A 26913-nucleotide genomic window follows, 5' to 3' on the forward strand; every position below is an offset into this window, starting at 1 on the left:
GCGTTTCTTCTAAATTCAACCGAGACGGCCGAGTTTTGTCGAGTTGCTGTGTTCGTCGCGGGAACGACCAAGTTTTTCATCCACTGAAAAGAGATTTCAGTTCCAGCCGTGGAAAGGATTCCGAAATTACGGAGGAGCAGAGGGGAATGGGGGAGGGGGAAGAGGGGGAGGGGGCGGCGGCTGAAATTTAATGAGATTCTTTGTGTTGAACTGGTGCACGAAACTACACAGCCCACCACTGCCGTTCAATGGCTTAAAGTGTGAAGAGTACTAAACTAAATGGAAACTTTATAGCAATGCAAGAGGAAACTCGAAATTGGTTAAAATGCTGGTACGAAAAGAGAACGTTAAAAGGATTTACTTTTATGTCTGAGGCTGGTTACTGTGAAAGGATTGGGATTATTTAGGATGAATTTTAAGCTTTATAATAGTAAAGAGGGGGAAGTTTTTAAGCTCCGTTGGAAAGAATTTCTGAGCCGTTTGTGTATTGTTATAACGTGGTGAAACAAAAACAAAATAGAAAATAACAATATGGCAATGCACGCATATAATAGTATCACAAATAGAGATATTATTTTCGAATAATTCCTGTGTTTAAAAACTGTACATTAATGATTTGAAAAGTGAATGTGTACCCTAGAATAATTGCAAAACAAATATTGTGGGAGTAAAGCACAGGCGCTTGAAACTATGTAAGTTAGTACTTTGAAATTTATATTTGACTTGTTAAAACTGGGTGCCTATGCACTGTAATAAAAGATTGCATGCAAATTTACTTATCGTTGGTACAACCGATATCTGTTTTCCCAGTACTGTAGAATTTGTTTCGGTGATTATTTATTTACAAGGGTGAAGCCCTCGTCGATTTCGAATCTCCCAAAAGTTGGCGGCCTCCCTCGCGGGGGAATATCTCGAAAACTGAAGTCGAGCGCCGCCAGAGATGGGCAAAATTTTTATTTTCAATAAAAGTTAAAAATGTGTGGAATGTCTCGAATAAAGATAACCCGAATTAGCTTTATTCGTCGAATAAATTCTCGTAAAATAAAAAAATTAACTTTATTCATTGAATAATCTAAAGTTAAAGTAACTTTTATTCGATCCGTTATTTAAATAATTTTTTATTAATTAATGCCCAACTGTGAGCGACGGTTATGTGTATAGAGAAAAATTGTTCAGAATGTTAACCGTGACATCATATTTTTAAAGGCATCGAAATCGGTGAGGACTACCCTTATCTGAGTCAAATATGTTTTGACACTACGTTAATTTAAACTTCAAGGTCCAAGTGACAAACATTTAAAAAAAAGTGTTCTCTAATTTTCGTGATACAAAGATAAGAACCTTTGTATTGGTAATTAGGAAAAATAGGATACAAAAATTATGTGTTCACTTTAAACCATTATTATTATTAATAATAACACTTTTAAACAGTTAAGTCTTTAATAATGGTATAAATAAAACACATCTTTGTACCCTACATATTTTCTCGTGTTGTATAATCCATTAACAGCTCACAAATAATTTGTATATAATTTTGTCATTGTCTAAGGTTGCGAACAGTATCAGTGTTTAATTGTTTACTTAATATGCCAACCCCCTACGGGGAATATTTCTTTGCCAGAGCTGGTATCTCGGCCATATTTACACACCTTCCATCTCTTTCCACCTTTGATACATAAACGAGATCTCTGAGCAGGTGAATACTATCAGAGGGACATCGATATCAGTTCAGTTTTGGACTGCTAATAAAATAAACTGCCAAATAAAGCAGGATATCAGAACGGCTTACCCAAAATAGCACGCCTTATAGGAGCAATATTTAGACAGTATAATTCCAGACGCCTCCCGATTTTAAAAATTGTGAGGAGGATGTGACCTGAGTACATAATTAACTTTGCCAGAACTATTTGAGCCAGACGCCCAAATTTAACGGAATTTTTAACGCTGTCTACTGTGTCTTCATTCCTGAATGTAAAACGCGAAGACTGCTGCTTGCATATAGCCTGTTGTGATCAATGAAATACCTACTTAGTATACCTACCAGTTTCAGATGATTTGCTGTATCATATTTTGGCAGATTTATGCTACTTTGCGGTGTGCCGCATTACTTACACAGACAGGGATAAGTGTGTTGTTTCAAGAGGGATTGTCTACATTAGGGAAACAAAACGTAGCCAAGGAAAGGTCTGACTGCCCTCGTTGCCAATACATTTGCAATGGCGGCAACTCATCGCCATTCCGCAGCTGCAGTTGACTACTTTTTCTCCCGGAATGTTGATGGTCGTTTTCACTGAAAAATGAGTGGTTCTTGCGCCACAGGGTCGTTTGTCGAATTACATACCGTAAATTAGACCAAGTTGCTGCAAGATGTGCGGGAAAAAATATATTTATCTGGGGGAATGGTTCCACAAGGTTGTAGGAATTTTCGCGAGTGAAAACCTTTTGCCATTGAAAATATCGGGTTGCTCAGAAAGTGCGCAGCGTTTCTGACAGCTGTTAAACAGACACAAGTCTAGAAATTTTGGTGTTCCTTTTTCTTTTAAATGGCGCTTAGGAACGTTCGGCGTCATTTGAAAGAAAAACAAAGTTATTGATTTTTCTCGGTCTGACAGCCGTCAGAAACGCTACGAACTTTCTGAACAAACCAATACATAGGGTCATAGGGGTACGAGTATTCTGCTCGCGTGTAAGCGTCCTCAGTGTCTCGATACTGATGCACGTATTGAGCTAGAGATTGATCACAGTGACTTAATAATTTGAATGATAATTTCATTTTATCTTATTTTATTACCTTCCGACATAGGTGTGAATAGTAATTAATTGCATACTGCGTTTGGTATTATTCTTAAAAATCTGACACGTTCAAGTAATATAATTGTGGAGACAGTAACTGTCGTTTTTGCGTTGGTACGTGCTCATACCGTTTTATACCTCTTCTAAATGCACCTAAGTAGTCAAACGAAAAGAAATCATTCGCATCAGAAACTGGCAAGGGAAGTTCGGAAACCTGAAAATTAAAAAAATCTGAAACTTTGCAGAAATGTAGTTGAAGTGATGCTGGTAACGTAACTATTTTTTTATTTGGCATTAAAACGGTCCTAAAGGTGAAAAACACAACCCAAAGAAATTGGCAGTTTTCATTTTATCGTGAATATCTGTGAAACCGTAAAAATTGGAAAGCACAGAACTTTGAATCAGGAGGCTGCCACTCTCATTCGCGATTTTGGAACCGTGTTTCGACTGCCACCTAGGCAGTTTTTTCGAACTAAAATTCAATATGGCCGTGATCACGTGTCCATGGTTCATCTTGTAAAGGCTGGAACAGACACGTCGAGTAATTTAGTAATTTACCATTGTTTTACTAAACTACTTTACTAAATTTTAGTGTTCACACACGAAAAATTACTAAATTACTCGCTACTCGACTAAATTACTCGATGTGTCTGAATCAGCCTTAAAGGTTGGAACAGACACGTCCAGTAATTTAGTCGAGTAGCGAATAATTTAGTAATTTACCATTGTTTTACTAAACTACTTTACTAAATTTTAGTGTTCACACACGAAAAATTACTAAATTACTTGCTACTCGACTAAAACACTGGACGTGTCTGAACCAACATCAACTGTGTACGCCACTGATATGCAATGCATGGTATTTGTGAATTGTTGATTGATGCGAGCTAGTACCGTACGAAACCCAAACAATCTTATCGGAAAATAAGTTTTATAAAATCAGTTTGACAGTAACAGGTATGTATACAGTTGAATATATATTTTTAATGTAGTATATGTCGTGACATAACTCTATAAAAAACATAATTTAAAAAGATATTCTACATATATTAAATTAAAAATATATATTTAACTATATACATACCTGTTACTGTCAAACTGATTTTATAAAATTTATTTTTCGATAGGATTGTTGATAGGATTGATGTGTCTGCTCCAGCCTTTCACAGCCTTTACAGGTGAATCACGAACACGTGATCACGGCCATATTGAATTTTAGTTCGAAAAAATTGGAACTGCCTAGGTGGCAGTTGAAACACTGTTCTAAAATCGCAAATCAGAGTAGCAGCCCCTTGCTTTGAATTTAACCTGAATTTCACAATAACCTGAAACCCACCATTTTTTCGAGGGGTTGTTTTCACCCTTGGCATCTACGATATTAGCATCACTTGAGGTACATTTCTACAAAGTTTCAGATTTTGTTGAATTTCCAAATTGCCAACCTTTCCTTGTGAGTTCTACAATTTCATTTTCAAGTAGGTATCAGCACTTATTTTATTATACACATTCACCCTCTGGAATATGAACGTTCATCATCTATGGATCAGTCCGTAATCTCTATCGAACCAATCAGGAACGAATAATGATAAAGCCTTCTATCAATCATCTGTAAACTCATATGGATATTGGCAAGTACAATGTTACCCTGCCAATTATACCTCAAATCACAGTCAAATATTTCTCTCGAGGAAAAGTCCGCGAACAGATTCGATAATTACGCATCAAACAGTTGTCACTTACACAACATCGACCTCCCATAAATCACGTTCTAATCACCACCAATCATTCCACATCACTTACATTCATCGCATATAATCTATTCTGTAATAATGACAAACTCATTTCTGCACATCAATATAGCCATTAGTCGAAAATTAGGTATTTTGTTCCTTGCGCAACTCAATATTAATCTCAACGCGTTCGTCATGTTAATTGACTGTCAGTCATGTGATTTAAGCAAAGTTTTAGTTGCGCATTGCATTGCAATTTTGCTGTGTGTTTGTATCAGAGTCGATCAGAAATACGAATACGAACTTCATCATGTTTATCAATTCGCGACAATTAGAATGAGCACTAACACTTATTTAAACTTGGAACTTGTATATATACGAACGAGACTGGGACCTGGCACTTACGAGAAAGAGTTAGAAAGATTTAGACCTCTGGTGGCCCTGGCGAGTACTAACAGTCGCGATCTCAGGGTGGGGCTGGGACGTTACACTACTGATGACATGTCTGTGTAGAATATCGCCTACTTTCAATTATAGACGGTTTAGGGGTTTGCTGTAGTGTTTGTTGGGTCAGCGTAGAAGATGCAAAAAGAAAAGAAAAATAAGAGAGAGAGAGAGATAGAGAGATGAACATTTTTAAGTAAATACGAATTCATTCAAATCAGTCATGTAAAAAGTAAGAATAAGCAACGCAGACATTCTTTTAAAGTGTATTTATTATAATACTACTTCTGCGTACAATTTTGTTTCATTTATGTGTGGTTTGCATTCGAACGGCTGGGTTAATTATAAACGGATCTGAATGGCGTGTAGAACGCTGCCGAGTAGAATAAACGGCGGAGTCCGATTGATAACGAGAGGCAAACATGTTTATCTACAGTAAAACGGCGCAGAGAATTTATATACATACTTAATTACTAAAGTTACATTTACCAGGTAAATGAGCTTGGCATTGACACAATGTCGGCTTGTTTATCGCGGAAATAGAAAGCTTAATAAATCTGGTGATTTATGCGCGAGGTGATGTGTACATTACATTTTCGTATTTACACATCTTAATTAACATCCTAAACTGATTACGCCCCTTTCGATTCAGAGTAATGTTAATAACTCAATTAAAATTGTATGCGCTTAATGATCCTCCGTCGGATCTCCCGCCGATTTTCTAGAGCCAAAATGAATTCTAGAGCCAACGTTCATCTACATTCGTGAATCAAATTATGGAGATGCGTAACTGTAATAGTCGTACGAACAATGCCATTATGAATACTTGTTTTATATAGATATTAGTACGTGTTGTGATCAAACGTAGTATGACGCATGAATATTGATTGAAAAATTTGCAAAGATTTGGTATGATAATTTTTAACATCGTATGTACCTACGTAATACGGGAATAGTAAATGTGGTTCAGTAATTTTAAGTTCGCATTGAAGTACTTAGGAGTAGGGATTGTAACCGTAACCCTAAACCGGTTCGGTTCTCGGTACCGTAGGCTAACCCGCCTAACCGGGTAACCCGATCCATCCAGGCACAGAGTTACCCGGTTAACCCGCTCTCAGAGCGGGTTACAGTAATACGCTAGAGGGCGTAGTTCTTCCCTAATTTCGTGAAATCGAGCTGTACTTATGAATTTTTATCTCAGAAACTGTATATCGCATTAGGTTCATTCTTTTTATATTTAAATGTAGAAGATTTTGCCTATTTGAATAATATTTTTTTGAAATTGTAAAATTATTTATGTAACGTCAAATTATAAACAAATTTTTATTTTGCGAATTTCTCCTTCGAGGGTGACATGTTTCTAAATTTGAAAATAATGACAATATTCTTTGAATCTCGTATAAAATAGTTGTGTTGCAAAATACTATTTTTATTATAAATAAATAAATTACCTTCCGAACTTCTACAGAATTGTTACGACATTTATTATCTTCTAGAGAATAAAAATTAGACCGAGAAACAAAACTCGGCAGTTGATTGACGTCATTGCATGCAACCCGGTTTTTGTTAAAATTGCAGTTGCATCGCAGCGGTGGACGAGCGCGGGGCCGCAAAGTCGGATTTTGGACGTAGAATGCCGTATCTCACTTGTAACCAGCTCTGAGCGGGTTAACCGGCTCTCTGTACTCTTTGGGAGCCGTTCCTTCGGGGTTACTACGGGTTACAGTAAGGTTCCCTTGGTTAACCGGATTCGGGTTAGGGTTAAGCGGCGGTTACAATCCCTGAATTAGGAGTAATGATGAATTCTATTTTTGCGCTTAAAATGTTGCATGTTTATAGGGGAAGTGACGTAGGAAAAAAAACATTTACTCAATAGTGTCCAACTTAAATTTTTTCAGTTTTATTACTTGTGATAAGACATATAGTATCTCAAAATACGTAGCAGTAACTATAAAAATTGCAGTTGCAGACTGTTTTAAGGGGCAACATACACATACACCTAGAAAAATCAGGGCGAACTTTGACAATTTTTTCCATAGAAAATATTGCTTAATTTCATTGTAAAATCTTCACATAAGCCTTAAAATACATACTTTAATGTAATAATTCTGTAAATTTAATTCGAAAACTAAGAAGATTGAATATGTAATGTCGTTTTTCTCATGGTACTTGAAAAAACAGGAACCAATATTTCTCGAGAACTGCTGGACCGATTCAGTTGAAATTTGGAACAGAGGTTTACGATAAAAATATTTAGTTTTTGTGCTAGGATTTTTTTACCGTAATATTTCATTGTTTACCCATTAAAAAAGGATAATTTTTTACTGCAAAATCACACATCTGTATCTGTGTTCAAATCATCGCCATTTTGCAAAAAAGGATATTCTTTAAATCGGCTACGAGAAAAACTAGATTCTTTTATGTATTTTAAGATTTTTTTTTCGGATGAAAACTACTGGAGATATTTTGATTACCGCCGAAGCTATTCTGAAAAAAACTGCCTCACGGAAATTTCTATTACATATTCAATCTTCTTAATTTTCGAATTAAATTTACACATTTTTTCGAATTAAATTTACACAATAGAGTATATATTTTAAGACGCACATAGAGATTTTTCAATTAAAAATTATTTTCAAAGAAAAAAAAACTGTCAAAGTTCAACCTGATAGTTCAAGTCATAGGTGTATGTTGCCCCTTAATACAATTATACAATTTTGTAATTATTGCAGACCCTGTCGATTTTGCTCATGAAAATATTAAGGGTAAACACATTTGTATGCCTATTCATTCCACTCAAATATGCATTACTTAAAAAAAAAAAGTTAATTTTTTTATTTTACTTTATTCCTTCACCACTTTTACTTATTTCCATTTTGATCTGCTGTCTCAATCTCGAAACAAATTGTTTTAAAAATTAACCTTAACCATCATATCACGGCCGTCTGTAGTACAGGCCGGAACATAGTGAATTTGGCAACGCTGTCATCAGTCCTATTTGAATTTTTCTGAAGCCATTCGTTATGTCCTTAGAGCATATAGACATGGAGGTCTCATTGAGAGCCCGAAACTGTCGCCAACATCGTGCGAGAGAGAAAGGGATACTTTCTCGATGGAGCGAGCGAGAGAGGTAGAACAAGGGACTCCCAATCGCTCGCAATGCGCATGCGCCGGTGCACACCTCCCACTCGCACCAGCTCGCACATGTATTTCTCTCTCGCGTGATGTTGGCGACAGTTTCAAGGACAGAAGACAAAGCAATGAGACCTCCAGTAGTATATGCAATAAGGTTATGTCACGGCCAGCTCTGGTACCGGTAGGAACATAGTCATCGGACTGATGGTTGTTCGAAATGCGGTGTTGCAACATCGTAGTGTCCGAGCTGTACGGCCGTAATCTTATGCGTTGTTAAAAATAATGTAACACGTTTCTTCCGCATTTCTGCATTTACAAAAAAATTCAACAAATATAAATTCGAATATGTGACGTTAACTGCTGAGGCAAATACCCTTACATTTGTGTGCTCCACCCTAAACTATGATAAAATGTCTGCCAAAATACACACCCCCGTAACTTTCAATCGAAGTCTCCGAAAATTCTGTTCTACGCAACACTCACACACATACACGCTAGCACACACACACCCACACACATTATTGCGCTCGATTCTTGCTGGTGCGCTCGATAACAGGGTGCTCCTCGAACTATTCCTCCAAAAAGTTCAAAGGCAATGTAAAGTGGAACGCGGCCGTTCTCAAATTGATAACGGCCTTGTGCACGTGGCTACACCGTGCCGTTACGAACTCCTATATTTGTCATCCCCGAACAATTCAGTCGGCTTATCCCCGGTAGCCGATTTTCTCTGCATTCTGCGCCATCCTGGCGTATTTAACGGGCAAGAATGCACGCGTGACAGAAATGCCGCGGCGTCGCCCGGAGCACTTCGTGTATAAACCCGGAACCATACATAAAATACGGGGAATGAAGGGGGACGATGAACAACCGAGCAGACGAACAATCGGGAACAGAGTTGGGTATTATTTAGGGTGGGTTTCATTCTAAAAAATCAGTTAAGCACAAAGGTTCTCATTATTCGGTCCTTTTCATTTCTCAAATTTCTTGCGCTCCATTTTCTATTTAACTTGCTACTTGTGACATTACCCTATATTTGTTGCTCCTTTCCCTTCGCTTTGTTCCCCTACATTTGTAAATCAACGTTAATCGATATCGTAGTTTCTGACGCTTCTGCTTTCGATAATGAGAATTTGTATAGTAAATAATTCGAGAAAGGCACCTAAAATAGGAGGAATGAAAGGAGGCGATGAATAATCGAAAACAAAGTTGAGAGATTAAAAATCAGTTGGGCATGCAGGTTCTCATATAGGAAATTTGTTACTTGCTATTTTCTGTTCAATTAATTTTATTGGTAATATTGTTTTGTACTTGTTATTTTATTATTTTTCTGCACTGTTGGCTGTCTCTTATTTCTTTATGTTTGTAATAATGAGATTTTTTTATAAATAAATAAGTCTAAATCTTTTAAATCCGAGAGCTGACCATGTGCCGCTTTAATCGGGGTATGTGGATCTGTCGACGCTCGACTAGGTTTTATGGGCGAATCAGTCGACGAGGAAACCGATAACTGGCAACAATTACCCATTCACGACTCAATTTTTCCAGTTTCATATTTCTCATTGCTTCTTCATACAAATGGTATTAATGGAATCCTTCGATTTTCCTGTTCAACATGAGTTCAAACGCTAAATTATTCAGAGTACAACTTTTTACGATAGGGGTGCAAAACTGATTTGCAGGGTGCAGAAATTATTCCATTCAAATATATTTAAAAATGGTTTGAACAGTCTCGTGTTAGCCTCTCTAAACAAAAAATTTGAAGGGATGATGTGGGGGGTAGTACTGTATTAAATTATTTATTATTACGGGATAACAACCCTTTGGCACGATACAATAGCATGAAAAGACATAATATAGAGTACAAATAAGGTAAAATTAAAATTACAATAACAAATCCCAAAGAAAATAACAAAAAGAGATGAAATAAAATGAACAGATATTACAATACCAGTATCAATTATAAATTAATAACTTAGCATAAACAAAACTGAATTTTCTGAATGTAGATAAGAAAATAGCGAAGAATATAAAATATAAAATATTACTAAACAGTAATCCGCTAGATTTTTCGGACATTTGCACTACACAGGGTGGCTCACCTAACTTTAACGCTTGGCATATGTCTACTATATTTAAAAGTTCATAATAATATTTTCTACAAAAGTTGCATAGTTTTTTGGCAGTTTGAATATGGAGAGGTCCGCACGTCCCACCTGTACGTCGTGACTAGGGAATTCAATCCCGGGATCCCGGGATCCCTGCTGTTTTTTTTGGATTCCATTTTTATATTTTTCAGTCGTTCATAAAGTAATTTACGTTTGTAAAAATTCTCGAAATTCTCGGGATAAGTTATGACTTGATATATCAAATCCCGGGAGTTTTAGAATCCAAAAAACAGCCGGGATCCCGGGAGTGAATTCCCTAGTCGTGACGTATTGTCTACACTCTACAGGTATATGCGCGTACTGCGGGCCTCTCTATATTCAAACGCTATTATCTAAAAAATGGATGGAAACACGTAAAAAATTATATATACAGTAATTGTCGAAAATTGAATGCTCTTTTAATATTATTTTAACAAAATTTCGATAGGGCTTACCATTTTTGAGAAATTCTTTAAATTCAAACTATTGATGAATTCTAAACTTTAAGACCTGGTCCCTACCCTTTCCTGTTGTCCGATTGCAATACACTTTTTCAGGGAGTATTTTTGTACCAAATGGCACCGTTCTAGGGGATGAAAGCAAAGAAATACAAAAAAAATCGACGCGTCTAAATAAGTTAATTAAATTAATAAAATTAGTTAATTTCGTTACAAACTATTTTGAAACCCATGCACAGTGTAGCTCAAGAATTAGAATCTAGGCACATTACTTGTGCCTGGGCTATACGCTGAAATTTTGAATAATACTAATTAAGCCAGATATAGACGGTTAAATTCACTGTTGTAACATCTAAGATTTTCTCGCGCTTTGCTTTAGGGGCCCAGCAATGGCACTATTTAATAAGTATGGATTTAAGAATGGGAGGAATAGATACTGCAATCAAATATCTAACTTCTCCTATGTTCAATTTTTTCCCACGCACATACTCTAAAAATGAGTTTTGCCGCGGTTTTCTAGCTTTTTAACCACTGTGCCAAGTGAATTCCAAATGCGGTTTAAAATAAATTTGTAGTACATAAGCGACTATGATTACAAAGGAATCTGAGCAGCGGGTCTTTTTTAAACGACTCTTGTTGTCCTAATCCGACACACCAGTGCATTCTTCAATTCGAACTCAGTATTGCCAACCCGTTAATTGCAAACTATAAAACTGCCAAAGCCCCTGTTACGATACAGCAAACAATCCAATCCCACAAACGCCAATTCGAAGAGCATTACCCCTAATCAGAAAGTATCGTCCCCAGCTTTGCTCGTAGCCTAATTCCTGGCTTACTGCGTGTTCCAGGTGAGCATCCAGCCGCGATGCAGCACGGGAACTCGAGCAACAGCGGCGCAGCAACGAGGACGCTCGCGTTGCTTCTGCTGCTTCTGTACGCCGGCTCGTTCGCGAGGTGACTGGTTGATTGCGAAGCCTTCCAGTAAGAACACAACCCAAGGTCGTTTCTTCTTTACGCCATCAAGCGAGATGCAGAGATGAAGGAAGTGGAAGCCAGCAGCGTGAGAAAGAAAGAAGCGTCGCATCTACCAGCAGTAACCACCTCGTGCCCCTATGTATCACCCTCGACCTCCCTCTAATTGATCAACAAGGAGAGCAGGCAAGTTGGCAGCCGTCAAAGACTCTCGTAGGAAGGACCGCTTGAGCATCTCGGGGCTAGGGAACCATTGGGCTCCCGACTGCTCGTGCTCTTCGTGGATGTCTCGATGATCCCAGCTAGTGGATCGCCACCGATTCCGCGAATAGCTAAATCTGCAAGTGTGTCTAACAGCGATCAGTGTTCTCGGCTTCTTTTTTGTAACCGTAGATATCCCAAGTCGATCGGGACAACACGAGTGAAAGTGTCCTCCCAGTGACGAGCCACCGGTGCTTCGTTCGACGCGAGATGGAGCCACGTGTCGGCTCGCGGAACACAGACTGCGGCGGACTCGTGAATGTGATCTTTCTTTCGTTTTTAGTAGAAAGGTAAGGGGAGCGAGTCAGGTGGAATCGCGATAAGAGGACTCGGAAGCATGTAAATGGGTGTTTAGTATGATGCAGTTGGACTCGGTACGATCCACGAAACGTTTAGCGCCTATGACGATCAAAGATCTGTGCGGTTTGTTCTCGTAATCGACGGCCATGTTGGGGTCGATGGATACCGAGTTTCAAAGTAACGTCTCATTTTCACTGATCTTGAAGCGACGGAAACGGTTCGCGAAGGGGATAACGGTTGGGAAGTCGCAGCTTGATAGGGGGCGTCTGTTGTCTTTTAAGGAACACGAAGGACACTGTCAATTTTTATCGGTTGACTGGACCAAATGGGGGAGGCTCTCTACTTGAACGATACCCAAACGGCGTCGTTGAAAGCGATTTTGACACTCGTTCTTGTACCCACTTTCTGGACCTTGTTAAATTCGTGTAGCTAGGATTCCAGTGGAGTGAAGAATACGTGGGTGTATCCATGATACGCAGAATTTTTGTTCTTCAGAAAATAGGTTTGTTTATTGAAATATAAAAATGTTGGAAATGTCTTTCTACAGAGTTGGTTTCAAAGGTTGGAAAGCTGTATGATTTACAAAAATTTATTGAAAAATCGAAACATTAGCATTACCCCCCCCCCCTCCCCCTCCCCCCTCCAAGAGTATGAGACACATTGTTCACGCATTTATCGCTTTACGTTAAAATAATCAATAGTAGATGCCAAATAACATTAGATTATGAGTGCACGTTAAGATAAATGTACGCTAGAGAAATGCGTAAATATATAAATAACGAATTGATTAAAATCACGAATTGACTTTACGTGTTACTGACAAAATATTAAAATTAAGCAGTTGGCGAGTATTCGAATATTAAATTCACAATATTAAATAAACCGGTGCTGATTATAGTCGAATTAACGAAAGAAGGCGCCTGGGTGGCCCGTACTCCGGCGCGCGTGGGTCGGGAGAGACCCAATGCCTGCTCCGTACTTCGTGCGACGTTGCCACGTTGCGTAGCAGATCGGACGTCGCTTTCTATCTTCAAGCGCAACTGTGTCTCTCTCACTCGCTCGGTAAAACAGATTCCCTCGTCTACAAGTCACTCCACGCCAAATCGATCACATTTTTAGAGACTTTGATCAGAATGCAATATGTATTTTGTGAATCACGTGAAATTATGAAAACATATTTTTCACAAATAATCAACAACTAAAGAAGGCGATATAATGTATAGACCTGATCATCATAAATAGAATGTCATTGGCCAAGAGTGGGTTAATGAATCTCTTCATCGGTTAATAACAGCTCATGCTGACGTTAATTTTCAAAATTCCATGCTCGAAAGCAGAATATGTCGTACGTGAAATTTGCAAAATAAAACTGTGCTTCTAATTTTAAAAAATACAAAATTAATTTTTCAATAGAAAAAATGAGTATTAGAATAGCCCACTCTTTCTAGATTAAAATAAAAAAAGAATGAATTCAATACTATAATAGTTTCCGAGATAAAAATTCACAAGTACAGTTCGGTTTCATGAAAATAGGCAAAAATTGAACAAATTCAAAACCAGCAAAGTGATGACTGAAATCCCTTCCTATATAATATTTCAGTTTGTACAAAATCCCTGACATCGAGTGCAAAAAGTGATCGATTTGCCGTGGAATGGCGCTAAATAGAATAATGCATGGCGCGTGCCGCAATAGCCAATAAGATTCGACACTCTGTCAAATCTTTATGAAAGGGACGTTGGGTTCGCCCTCTGGAAGAGAATAGCAATATAACCCGACAAGGACAACGGTTACTCTAGGCCCACAGCTAAGTAGTCGAAAGTCATTGGCTAAGGTGTAGGTAGCCGCGTGGGGGAAGCACCAATCGCGAGCCTGGAGTAGCGGCAACGTCGCAAATTCTGGTCCCGGTCTCAAGGCGCCTTCTTTCGTTAATTCGACTATAATTATAAAAGGGAAGGTTCCAGTCTAATGGAACTCATGAAAAGGAACAACAAATATACGAAGCTGACGCACATTTTTAAAGATGCTGTAAAAGCTTGAACAACCTATAGCAAATCATCAAATATGCTTTTGCTATTTATAATTAATGCTATTAGTGACTGAAATTTGTATTTGTGTCTTATGAACATCCTATATGGCAGACTTAAATCACTGGCGACAACGTGATGTGAAGAAAATAAAATAACATTTTGTGTTCACTTCTTATCTCAAAACTGACTAAGAAAAGACTGACACCACTATTTTAGCTAGTGATGCATTTTTAACACTTCGTTTTTCTAACCATCTTTTTAGTACATGTATTTATATCTGATGGAAACGGTTGAATATATCTTGCTGGACTAATACTCTGCAAAATTAAAATAGAAGTTGACCTTTAATCTACTTATTTCTGTATTGATTATACAACTTAGATAAGCATTGGGTACATCAAATTTAGGTGAAAAATGGGTTAAGACAACAATACAGTAGAGGCACAATTTTATTCGGGGGGAAAATATTCAGAATCACACGTCTGATAGACATCTCAGCACATGTACCCCCTTATGTTACCGAATTTGTGAAAAATAAACACACTTGTTTTATCTTTAAGCACTAACACGACTGAAGCTATGTTTGCCGATAATTTTCAATCTTTCTGATGATTTATCGATTTTGTCGACGGACAAATTCCCTGGTGGGAAAACTGGGAAGTTTAAATATTCTTCTAATGACATTTGCACGCCTTTTTCATTCATAAACGTTTGTGCCGTGCCAAGAAAAATGGTGTGCTACAAGAGAGGTGCTAACCCAAGGGTTCAAAGGATTAAATATGATGCGTGACTCAACATTTCCCAGTCAATTTTCGCCTGGTCATCAGAAGTGAATGTGATCTGTCACTGTCTCACTGAAGAACAATATCTCGCCAATTTGTCAAAAGTAGACGTCTCTCTTTAATTGGCGCCAGCCTTTCGAGCTGTCTGTAGTATTTCACTGAAATAATTGCTTTTAAAAATTGCTGCAATTAATAAGGTACAAGACTTTTATTTTTAGAAATAACAGCCGAACAACTTTTATTTTTAAAAACAACAGAATGCAAGGCATGTTGGTTGTACAGGTCGCATTTTATAGATAGGTCATTATATAATTTAAATGAGTTGAAAATGAGGTTTTTCTACTGGCCTCGTTTCGAATACATCTTGAGTACACGAGACATTTTCCTCGCGTCCAAGAATAAGATATCTTTTAATTCTTTCGACTGACTATAAATATGATTCGAAATTTTTTAGATTTTCTAACTTAAAATGGAAAATTTGTGGCAAGAAATTTTACAAAACGCAGCAAAAACCGAGTATCAATTTTTAATGTAGGTACTCAGTATTTTAATCTTCAGGATAGATACACATGTACATAGTAAATGTCAACGGAAATTATATTTATTGCTTATTTAATAGTAGTCAGTGTTTCACCAGATTTTAAGAACCCATCTGCTCGTAATTTCAATTAGAACTATACAACGCTGGGCGAACCCAAATTAACGAATAATAGTGCATCTTCTTCTTAATGAGTAGGGGAGACCGGGGCTAGTTGTGACATTTTTCCTTTTTCTATTTTCTATTTTTTTCGCATTCCATATTCAATACTACCAGCGACTCTCACTTAAAGTACGTACTTTCCTCTACCGCTGACTGCTATCACATGTAATTAAACGAAAACCATGACTTTGAAAAAAAAAAACATTTTGGAGGTCCAGACATGTTGTATCAACGTGCCCCGAAGAGGGGCAAGTTGTGACACAATACTTGGCAAGTTGTTACATTTTACGAAAAGAGGCTAATTATGAGTAATATAACTATATTTTCTTGCACAAAAATAACTGTATTAATTGTAAGAATCTATTACACTAAATATACAAGCAAAAATTATGAATAATCTGTTAGAAAGAATAAAAATCAACTGAAATGAATTGCACTAAAAAAGGTGATTATTAAATTGGATTTTTGGTTTTGCACACTTCTCAAGTGCCCACTTTTTGCAGTCTATGCACTGAATCCACTTTGCAGAGTCTTTCTTCGACAAGATCTTGTGTAACAACTTGCCCCGGTTGACAACATTGTGTATAAAATTCTGTAAGTTCATACCAGTTTGGTGAATTATTATTTTTTTATTAATTGAGCGTTTAGAGTCGCATCTACTTATATGGTCATTAGCGACTACATTGGGTGCGTAAGATCAATTAGTCATCGTGCGCATTAGTGAAAAGAAAAGAAAGTAGAATAGAAAAGAAAAAAAAGAAAAATGTTCCTGGGGCTCAGACATCTCAGGTACTGGTGAGCACAGACGCTACATCTGTTGTCGGATTCCAATGTCTTCAAGGAAGATGAGCACATTGTTGAAGGTATCCGGATCGGTGAGCATCTGTTTGAGGTCGGTGCCAATTTTATGTTGGTTTCGATTTGCTGAGTACTTGACACATTCGACCAGTATGTGCTGGATGGTGACACGTACTTTGCAGACATCACATTCTGTCGGTTCATTCTTGGTAATGAGGTGGGAGTGGGTCAAGTGAGTGTGACCGATTCTCAATCGAGTGAGTGTCACTTGGTCTTTCCGTTGTTCTAAGCAGATTCCGTTTCTTTCAAGGATATCCTTCCTAATCAGGTGCAGTTTGTTGGTTTTGCCCGTTTTCCATTCTTCATCCCATAGGGCCTGGACTGCGATACGAATCTGGGTTTTGAGATCATTGTAATGCACAGAGATAGGGACGCCAGGCACTGGTAGTGAGCATGCTGACTTGGCTAGGGAATCAGCCTTTTCGTTTCCTTCAATACCCACATGAGATGGTATCAAAATTAAAATAATCTCTTTGCCCCGATTTTTAAGAATGTAGAGGGTCTCTTGCAGCTTTTGGGTAATGTGGACACCTTTGCTGGAGTCTGTGATTGCGTCAATAGCAGACATAGAGTCAGTGAGAATGGCAAACAGGGAATCGTCATTTTTTTCTATAAATCTCACAGCCTGTAAAATACCAAATGTTTCACATCTGAGTATGCTGTAGGACTCCGGTAATTTATATCGCAAATTTTCTTCTGGTGTCAGTTTGGTGTATTATGTTCTTGGTGCGAATCTGTAGCTAAAGGAACACAAACGTGGTAATATTAATTTATATACATTTACCTGGCTGTTCGGTAGAAAAGATCGAAGTGGAAAGAGGAAAGTTACTATTAGTACCGAAAACACAAATACCTGTAATAACGTGGCAACGCCTGAACCGACTGCAAAAAAACACCATACACAACCGTGTATGGTTGAAAGACATCAGCCACTTCATCGTCGAAGTGATAGTCCAAGCGACAAAATTTTAAACAGCTTTGTACCAACTTGCCCCCGTCACATCTAGCCCCGGTCTCCCCTAACAAACAATTCTCATGCGATAATTTCTGTATCATCGATGGAATTCGTCGAAATCGTGTAGAAATTTGAAGAGCATGCAAGCAACGTTCTGCGAGGGTAATCAAGTTATCATTCTCATGAATGTCTAAACGACACTTGCATTACCGGCACAGACATTATTGCCGTTTAAATCACGCGATCGCCACTTGTCTCGCCGAAAAAAAAAGTCATTTCAGACCCCAAAGCGTGTCCGAAAGTACAGCCTCGAAGTTTGCGCGCACATGTACCGCGGTGTTATCGCGGTAAAGGCAGTCTTTCATGGGCGCTACTTGTTCCGTGACAATTCCACATGCAGCCGCAATAATTTTCGCAATCAAACGGCACACAGCGGCACCCGGGTTAATAGTATCGTCTGACAGTGACAAACGACCAACCTACGAAAGGACCAGAGAAATTAATAGGTGCTGGTTTAGTGCTGTTCTCTTCGCCGATTCTCCAACACTTGTGCCTGGAGCAACGCAATTTTTCGCCGGAACAATTTCAGATTTAAGAACACCCACGACGATGTACAGATGGCAGCTGATTTCCGATGGTTTCGTGACAAGAATTGAGTGAATTGTGATTCAATTATTGCCTGATGTCCAGTAGACAGAGGAGGAAGGCTATGGAAGCTGGAAAGTTAAGCTAAAATTGTGGAAATTCTTGATTTACTATCATATTTTGGGTTTGTAGTTTGGAGGGATTATTGTGTGGTCATTTTTGGGGGAAATACATGATACTTGCAAAACGGGAAAATACAAAATTAAAAATTATTTTCAGAAATCATTATGTCAGGATACGTTAAGGGAAGGGTAGGGGAGACTAGGGCTAGTTGATACAGGGGCAAGTTGATACAGACGAATTATCTCGACACCGTATATACAGGGTGTCCCACTAAGGAGTGGACAGCGCGATATCTCTTAAAGTATTGTCGATAAAAATATTAAAAAAATAGGGAATTGCATGGTTCGAGGGGGCCCATTTATTAGCGCGAACGAATTTTGTTTTCGATTATTATTTTAAAAGATACGATGGTCAAGTTCGGTTTTTCAAATGGAACTATTTTTTTTGAACACCTGAGTTGATAGTGCGTTCCAAGACAAATTCAATAAGCTTTAATGTATACACTTTATTTCCACTGGTTTTTAAGATATTGCGCTTGCAAATTTACTGATTTTCACTGCAAGAAACCCCTCTGGAATGGCAAAAACCGGGGGCGGTCTTACTGGCGCTACGGGTGGCACTGCCTGTTGAAATGGATACTTACCTGCCAAAGGTCTACGCCAGAAATGGCAGGCCCAAAGGCTGGACAATTCTTTTCCGTGAGAAATGCTACTTAGGTAGGTATCGTTACTTTTATTTCGCACTTGCTTCTACGCTCGGATGGCCGGTTCTTTTGGGAGGGATACAAGTTGGATTGGTTAAGTTAGGAGGAGTGAAAGTTGCTAGACTAAATTTCAACCATAGGGAGCAGATTGTATCAGAACCAATCGGATTTGCATCCCTCACAAAAGAACCGGCCATCCGAGCGTAGAAGCAAGTGCGAAATAAAAGTAACGATGCGCTTCTCGATACCGCAGATGTACCTACCTAAGTAGCATTTCTGACGGAAAAGAATTGTCCAGCCTTTGGGCCTGCCATTTCTGGCCTAGACCTTTGGCAGGTAAGTATCCATTTCAACAGGCAGTGCCACCCGTGGCGCTAGTAAGACCGCCCCCGGTTTTTGCCATTCCAGAGGGGATTCTTGCAGTGAAAATCAGTAAATTTGCAAGCGCAATATCTTAAAAACCAGTCGAAATAAAGTGTATACATTAAAGCTTATTGAATTTGTCTTGGAACGCACTATCAACTCAGGTCTTCAAAAAAAATAGTTCCATTTGAAAAACCGAACTTGACCATCGTATCTTTTAAAATAATAATCGAAAACAAAATTCGTTCGCGCTAATAAATGGGCCCCCTCGAACCATGCAATTCCCTATTTTTTTTATATTTTTATCGACAATACTTTAAGAGATATCGCGCTGTCCACTCCTTAGTGGGACACCCTGTATGTAGCTCCATTTGAGACAGGTATGTGAAGATTGAGAAACAGTAAATAATTTTGATACATCCAAATTGATCGTCAAAATAACATTTTTTCATTCATTTTGTATGTATTTTCTCAAGTTTCCGCTTACTATATATTAAAGAGCAAGGACCAAAGTATATTTTGGCATATTTGTTATTAACTAATTAATTCAAATACAAAATGAAAAAATTGGAAACAGAATAACGTGTCAACTAGCCCCGCAGTGGGGTAAATTGATACATTTTACCTTCGTCCAAATAACATTTTTTCATTCATTTTGTATGCATTTTCTCAACTTTTCATTTACAGCATATTAAAGAGGAAGGACCAAAGTATATTTTAGCATATTTGTTATCAAGTAATTAATTAAAACAAAAATGAAAAAAATTGAAAACTGAAAAACGGTCTCCCCTACTTGAAATATAATACTGCAAGCTCAGAAAGTAGTATAATTACGAACAGTACATTATTATTATCGCGTTTTTAAGAAAAATTGAACCAAATAAGATTTTCTGTTCAGATGTGTGAATTTAGTGAACAAATTTCCATTTTCATTGCACTTATGAAATGTTGAAATACAGTAATCTCCTTCAATGGATAACTTACATCCTTGACAACAATGCGCCATGCAAGTAGAATGGAACCACGACTAATAGGATCAGTAGAACAGAACTACGCTTCACGAGACATGAAATAAGAGTGTTCTTTTAAGGTCAGCAGTATTGCTAGAAGTCTTATTTTGTTATTTCTTTAAAATATCATTTTACAAAGGAACACTTTGTATCACATAGACAAGAATCTTCTGAAACCTTCTTAGGAAAAGTAATACATATGTATTAAGGTAAATACCCCAATTACTGCCGGTGTCCCTATTACTGCTACTTTATTTATTTTCCTTAACCCTCGGTTGCCACACTGGGTCAAATTGACCCTGCAATTTTTTATGCAAAAAATTTTTGTCGGAACTCTTATTGCTTCAAACTTTTTTTTAAGCCTGCTAACACTTTAAATGTCAACTTTCAACGTTGGGCATATATTCTACAATGTTCAAACTTTATCTCAGAATTTTTCAGACTTAATTTAACAAATAGTTTTTAAATAACAACTGATTAAAAATTGGATGGGTCAAATTGACCCAGTGTGACAAAGACGTTCGAAAAAGTAGGTGTGACAACCGAGGGTTAATGAAAACGTAACGTATCAAGAATAGTGTACAATAATAAAAAAAGAAGAAGAAGAACAGTCTCAATTTAATAATAAATTCGTGACGTTTACCATATGTTCATCTTACGTACCCCATGTAAAGTTACTGATCAAATGTGCACACACGTATCTTTCAGTTTATGTTACCTCCAACATTTTTTTCTAAAACTGATAGGTACATCTGAATTCATGTTTAAATTCCACCGCATGAATTGATATTTAAATTTGCGTATGCATGCAAAATCATATAGGCATATGCTAATATACATTATTATTATTATTTAGCTATTTTGTATAACCACCATTTATTTCAATATCAGACTTCACCCAAAAGTCCTTACTATCCTACTATCTTCTCCCATACTCTCTAAAGTCTGCATCACTTTAAAAATTTGTTTCGCGCAAACGTTGTTTTGCTCAACGAGCATCCAACGCACAAATGTGTTGGAAGTTGTGCAAAACTCTTAATTTTCAAACATGGTAACTTCCTTAGAGATAGATGAAAATTTCTTTTCGCAGCAATTCATATATACAGGCTGTTCTATTTCAATCTATGACTGGAAATATTTCAGAAAGCATGCTGAGTACAAAAATGCTTTTAGAGGGTCACAGGAATTCAAGGGGGATATCATAATACGTGGGTAGACGTGTGTTAGGTGGAGGCTTTAAGGTAAGGTGGCCATTCTTTTCTTGGGGGTTTCCGGAGACATGAGATATTTTATTTTAGGCACCACCTCTACTCCTCGTAAACCTAGTAATAATAATAATAATAATAATTAAATAATAATAATGATAATTATTATTATTATTATTTAATTATTATTATTATATTTAATATATTTAATTATTATTATATTTTTTTATTATTTAATAATTATTATTATTATTATCTTACAATACTAATCAAATTATTTAAAGTTTAAAATTATTTATTTTCTTCGTCACGGATCACAGCGTAGGGCCGAATATTCGAGGTGAATTCTTGTGGATTCCTAGTACGATTACACTGTTGCCAAGTTAATAGAATTTTAATAGCAATCTCGTGGCTTCGGTTTCATTTTGATTATTTTGGAACTTTAAGGGGGCTTTGCGCCTTGTTGGTCCGAAAAATAGGTAATTCTTTATGAATTTTTTCTACAAAAACGGTTCGACAAATTAATTTGAGGTTTGGCAGGCTGTTTTATTGTATCTTGAACTACTCTTCTGAATTTTTGTGTGACAGTGAAAAGAAAAACATGGCAGAGTACAAAAAGAGCGTTGAAAAATAATCGAGTGGTCCTGGCGTTGACGGAAAGTACTGTAAGGTTTATCCGAAACACAAAAAAGAAGAGATTCTTAATCTATATGAATGTGGCTATCGGTGGTAGTAGATTTATTAATAAATATAAAAAAATGTTAAAATGGCAGCCTTTTGAAGAAGGCGAAGCGTCCTGATTTGAGTCTGAAGCAGGTTTTGCCGGAAAATCGGGAAAACTTCTTTAAATAAAAAAGGAACGGTGACAGATACGGCAATAAATCTACTACCACCGATTGGGAAAATTTTGTGAGAGCGCCATCTACTAAAGTAAGCTCTGTAATCGGGTCAATCGCGTTACAGGACTGATGTCACACAAGTATTGAAATATTGCAATAATGTCTTTGTCATTAAATAGTCTGTCAAATTTTACAAAATCGATCATCAAACAGTCGAAGTTCCCAATACTGCCCATAACAGGTGACAACTAACCCGATTAGACTGCTTTAATTTTCGCCACCAGATGGCGTAGCGGAAATAAGAAAATGCCAATAGCCACATTCATATAGATTAAGAATATCTTTTCTTTTTTGTGCTTCGGATAAACCTTACAGTACTTTCCGTCAACGCCAGGACCATCCGATTATTTTTCAACCCTCTTTTTGTATCTGCCATGTTTTTTTTTTCACTGTCACACAAAAATTCAGAACAATAGTTCAAGATACAATAAAACGCCCTGCCAAACTTCAAATTAATTTGTCGAACCGTTTTTGTAGAAAAAATTCACAAAGAATTATCTATTTTTCGGCCCAACACGGCGCACCCCCCCCCCCCCCCTTAAAGGAGAAATACAGAATCAGGGTCCGGGGACTATTATCGAAAATTGGGGACAAATAATTCCCTCAAATTCAGAATCGGGGACAAAAATTACCGGGGATACAAATCGTATTCCAGGGGCGGTCCCCGGAAATCTGGGACGAATGGTCACCTGACTTTAAGGTCAGCCGAAGGTCGTTTTTTCAACAGCCTGTCTTTTGAATAAAATGAATTCAACCACACCATTTTATGTATGACTTTATTGACGATTATGTGAAAGAATGCAACAAAACTTTCCTGAACTTCACTGCAAGCGAGAGCTGGTACCAACATCAGGCTTCAGGCTACGTGAACCCTGGCGAGTTTGTCCATACAACTTAGTTGTCCCCCAGTTTATTGTTTTATCCCTTCTACCCAACAGCGTGCCTAACACAATAATTGCATTGACAGACTCAAATGGGGCACCTTACATATATGAGAAAATATATTTAAAAAATTTCAAGCCTCTTCTAAAGCTAGCGGGGAGTCGTGCAGTTTTTTTGTTATATCTTGTGGTAGAGTCGATAAAAATCAGAAATTGAAAAACGTGTTTGTAGTGTAGATGGAACTTAATAAGAGGAGGGAAATTATTTTTGTGAAATTTAATAATAAGAATTGATACTCCGCAAAAGTAAAAAGGTTGTAATTTCTAGGAAACGAAAAATTGTCGTCCAGTACCCAGACCAACTATTAAATTAGTAGATTTTTAGGTCTAAATGATTAACAATGTTAATAAAACGGCATTTAAATGGTACAATACAAGATTCTTTTCAAATTTTATTTGTACAAACATCGCAAGTATAATACTTAATTAATATTCTCCTGATCTGTGCATTCGACGTGTGCTCAACCTTCACATTCGGTACACTGCACCCAATTTTTGTCAAATGATTCCTTGCAAACAGAAATGGGCAAAATTTGTATTTAAATCAAATTTCGAATAACGAATAAAAAAATTAACTTTATTCATCGAATAAATTCTCGTCGAATAAAAAAGTTAACTTTGTCCGTCGAATAAATTTTCATCGAATAAAAAAAATAACTTTATTCGTTGAATAATCTAAAGTTAAAGTAACTTTTGTTTGATCCGTATTTAAATAATTTTGTATTTAGTTAAATCCCAACTGTGCTTGCAAATAACACACTGGATAACTTCTTCATTAAATCCTAGCTTCCTGTTTGTTAGGTTATCATACCTATCCTTATTTACTTTATTTTTCTGCGGGACAAGGTAGAAGGGAGGCTAAATGAACATCTTATAAATTAATCTGAGTTGCTAACAGAGTGAACTTACAGATAAGAAAAATTTGGTCTCTACTTTTTGAGAGTCTATTGGTTGGTACTGTACGACAAACACGGGGAAACATTTTAGATCATGATATATTATGTACAAAACAATATTGCAAAACTAGAGCATTTAGTAAACTTAATAGGCTAGAGATAGTATACATAATAGAACAAAATTATTTACTCGCATGAGAAACAAAAGATTAGCTTTGAAAAATAACTTTTAACCCACTAAATATCAACGTATGGGTTTAATGCCTCAGAAAACATCGAGAGCAATGGAGTAAACAATATGACCCCGAAATATGTTACAGAGAATTGTCATTTTCATTTGTTAATACATATAAAGTGCTAATATCTGGTCGAAGAAGCGAGAACTAGCTTTGGTCGGTACTGTAAGCTGGTCACTACTGTACGACTCTCCCCTATATGTATTATAGTTTAATTGTAAAATGATATGCCCTGCTTCATTCTTTTTTTTTTCTTTATTGGTTTATTGTCGCATCAACCGCGGTGGGGTATTAGCGACATACAAATACATAGGCATACATTTACTATTACAGTACTATAGCAATTACCATTGTAAACACAGTTATAGTTGAAACATTGGGTGAGGACTAGTTGTAAGTTTCTTGGTTAGATTTTGGAGTATAATGATTTCCCTTCAGGTAGTCGATTAACTTCTTCATGTGTGCTGACTTGGTTAGCATTTCATCTATGTTGGTGTCAGTTGAATTCCTGAGGTTGTCAAAGTTGGTACAGTTATATAATAGGTGTTTAACTGTGACTGGGATATTACATTCATCGCACATTTCTGGAGTCGATTTCTCCATTAGGTGTCCATGTGTTAGATGGGTGTGAGCAATTCTGAGTCGGGTCATGACAACTTGATCTCTCCTATTCAGTGTGTAATCTTGTATTTTGTAGTTAAAATTGGGAATCATGGATTTTTTAGGGTTTGGTTTCCCAAATGTCGTTCCATTTTTCAGTAGCAATTTTATTAATGTATTGTTTATTTTGTGTCGGATATTTGAATGTGGGTTGGTATTTCGCCTATGATTTTTTCTTCATCCGGCTGTGGATAGTTCAGCATGATAGATTTTTTATTATTGTCAGCTTTATGTATCAAGTCTTGGATGTGTTTGACCATTTGGTTGGATGATTCTTTCTTTGTCGCAGCTTCTAGTGCGTTTAAGGATGAACTTCAATAACATTACAAACAAGCGAAAATCTTTGAAAATGGGAGGAATGAATCTTTGTGCAATAGGAAAACCCTCTGCAAAATTTCAGAAATGTTGATTCGGTAGTTTTTCAATTGTTGAACTTTCAATTTAACATATTGATTTTTATGGGAAAACGCAATAATGAGAAATATAACAACCAAATTTAGAGTGAGATAATAGGCCAAAGTTTTTGAAATCTTGTGTACAGAAAGATCAAACACTGAACAAAATTATCACAAAAATTCCGGACAATTGATTCGATAGTTTTTTTTTTAAAAATGAAAGAAAATGACACTTGTTTTTTTTCGAGTACGTAGAAAGGAAAATTATAGTTTGATTATTTCATTTCTAGTAGTTGCATTTCAGGTACATTCCAAAAAAAGTTTATGATAAAAGATTAAATATTCAATAAATTGACAAAATAAAATAAAAAGTAAGAGCGAATTCAACTGAATTTGTGATAAAAATACACCATTGCCATTTCTGACCGGTTTCCAACCCAGGAAAAATCCTTATTAATATCTTGCAAATTGATTAACTTTTGGCTAAGATTGTCACTGAAATTCATCCTTAAGGAGTTACTAAAAATTACGGTGTCCTTATAGTTGTTTTTTGTGGTTCGTTCTATTGATAAGAGGATAGCACACATGTGTCCTGTGAGTTTGGAGAATGATTCGGGTATGTTTTATTTAGTTGCCGAGTTTTGATTCTTGCTAATGTGGCGAAAGATATTTTTTATTTTCTGTGTCAGAATACATATACATATTTAGTGTCTGTATTTGCATCGGTTGGTTTTCTTTTATCTTGTTGATTTTCGTGTATTTCTTGTGCATTTATTTGCGGCATTTTGAGTGTCCCTGGGTGGTTCTGATGTGGTTTTCGTTCCGCTATGCGTGATAACTTAATGTTCATTTCATCTAGGCTACTTTTTGACCCTTTTATAGAAAGTTAGGGGCAACCTGGACTTATTGGCGCCTAGTTCATTAAATCTCGTGCTTCGCTCTTAAACATCCAAACAGACAAATTATTGATTTCATAAGCTTGTAATAATTCATCAAATTCCCGGAAACTATATTCGTCATCGATACCACCTCCTTTCGAATCGCACCCCCTCACGCACGCCCCGTTATATCAATCCATACCAACGGAAAGAGCATATCTGTCTGCACCACAATTTCCACCCCATTTGCCACAATACCGGCACCAATAGAAAGATAGGAAAATTCGAGGATACAACAGGTCGAACGGCAGCTCCGCGCGGTAATACGTGCGCAGCTCGTTTACAAACGCCATCAACGTGGAAGGGCATTATCCTGCTTATCCCTGGCCTTCCTTTCGCCAACTGCGAACACGACGGCCGTATAACTGGGGGAGCGTTTATGCAGCTTCGAGTTGAGAA

General features: G+C 37.1%; 1 protein-coding gene and 1 long non-coding RNA gene across 2 annotated transcripts in view; one reads left to right on the forward strand and one right to left on the reverse strand.

Moving 5' to 3' along the window:
• LOC143375985 (netrin receptor DCC) overlaps nucleotides 1-12772 on the forward strand; it is a 449439-nt gene extending 436667 nt beyond the window's left edge. The window contains exon 7 of the mRNA XM_076825750.1: nucleotides 11553-12772. Coding sequence (XP_076681865.1) covers nucleotides 11553-11662 — 110 coding nt within the window. The 3' untranslated portion in view covers nucleotides 11663-12772. The remainder of the gene's footprint in view (nucleotides 1-11552) is intronic.
• Nucleotides 1-26913, reverse strand: part of LOC143375992 (uncharacterized) — a 382608-nt gene that overhangs the window by 254393 nt on the left and 101302 nt on the right. The window lies entirely within an intron of this gene.

Source organism: Andrena cerasifolii, chromosome 13 (genome assembly GCF_050908995.1).
Source record: "Andrena cerasifolii isolate SP2316 chromosome 13, iyAndCera1_principal, whole genome shotgun sequence".
NCBI lineage: Eukaryota > Metazoa > Arthropoda > Insecta > Hymenoptera > Andrenidae > Andrena > Andrena cerasifolii.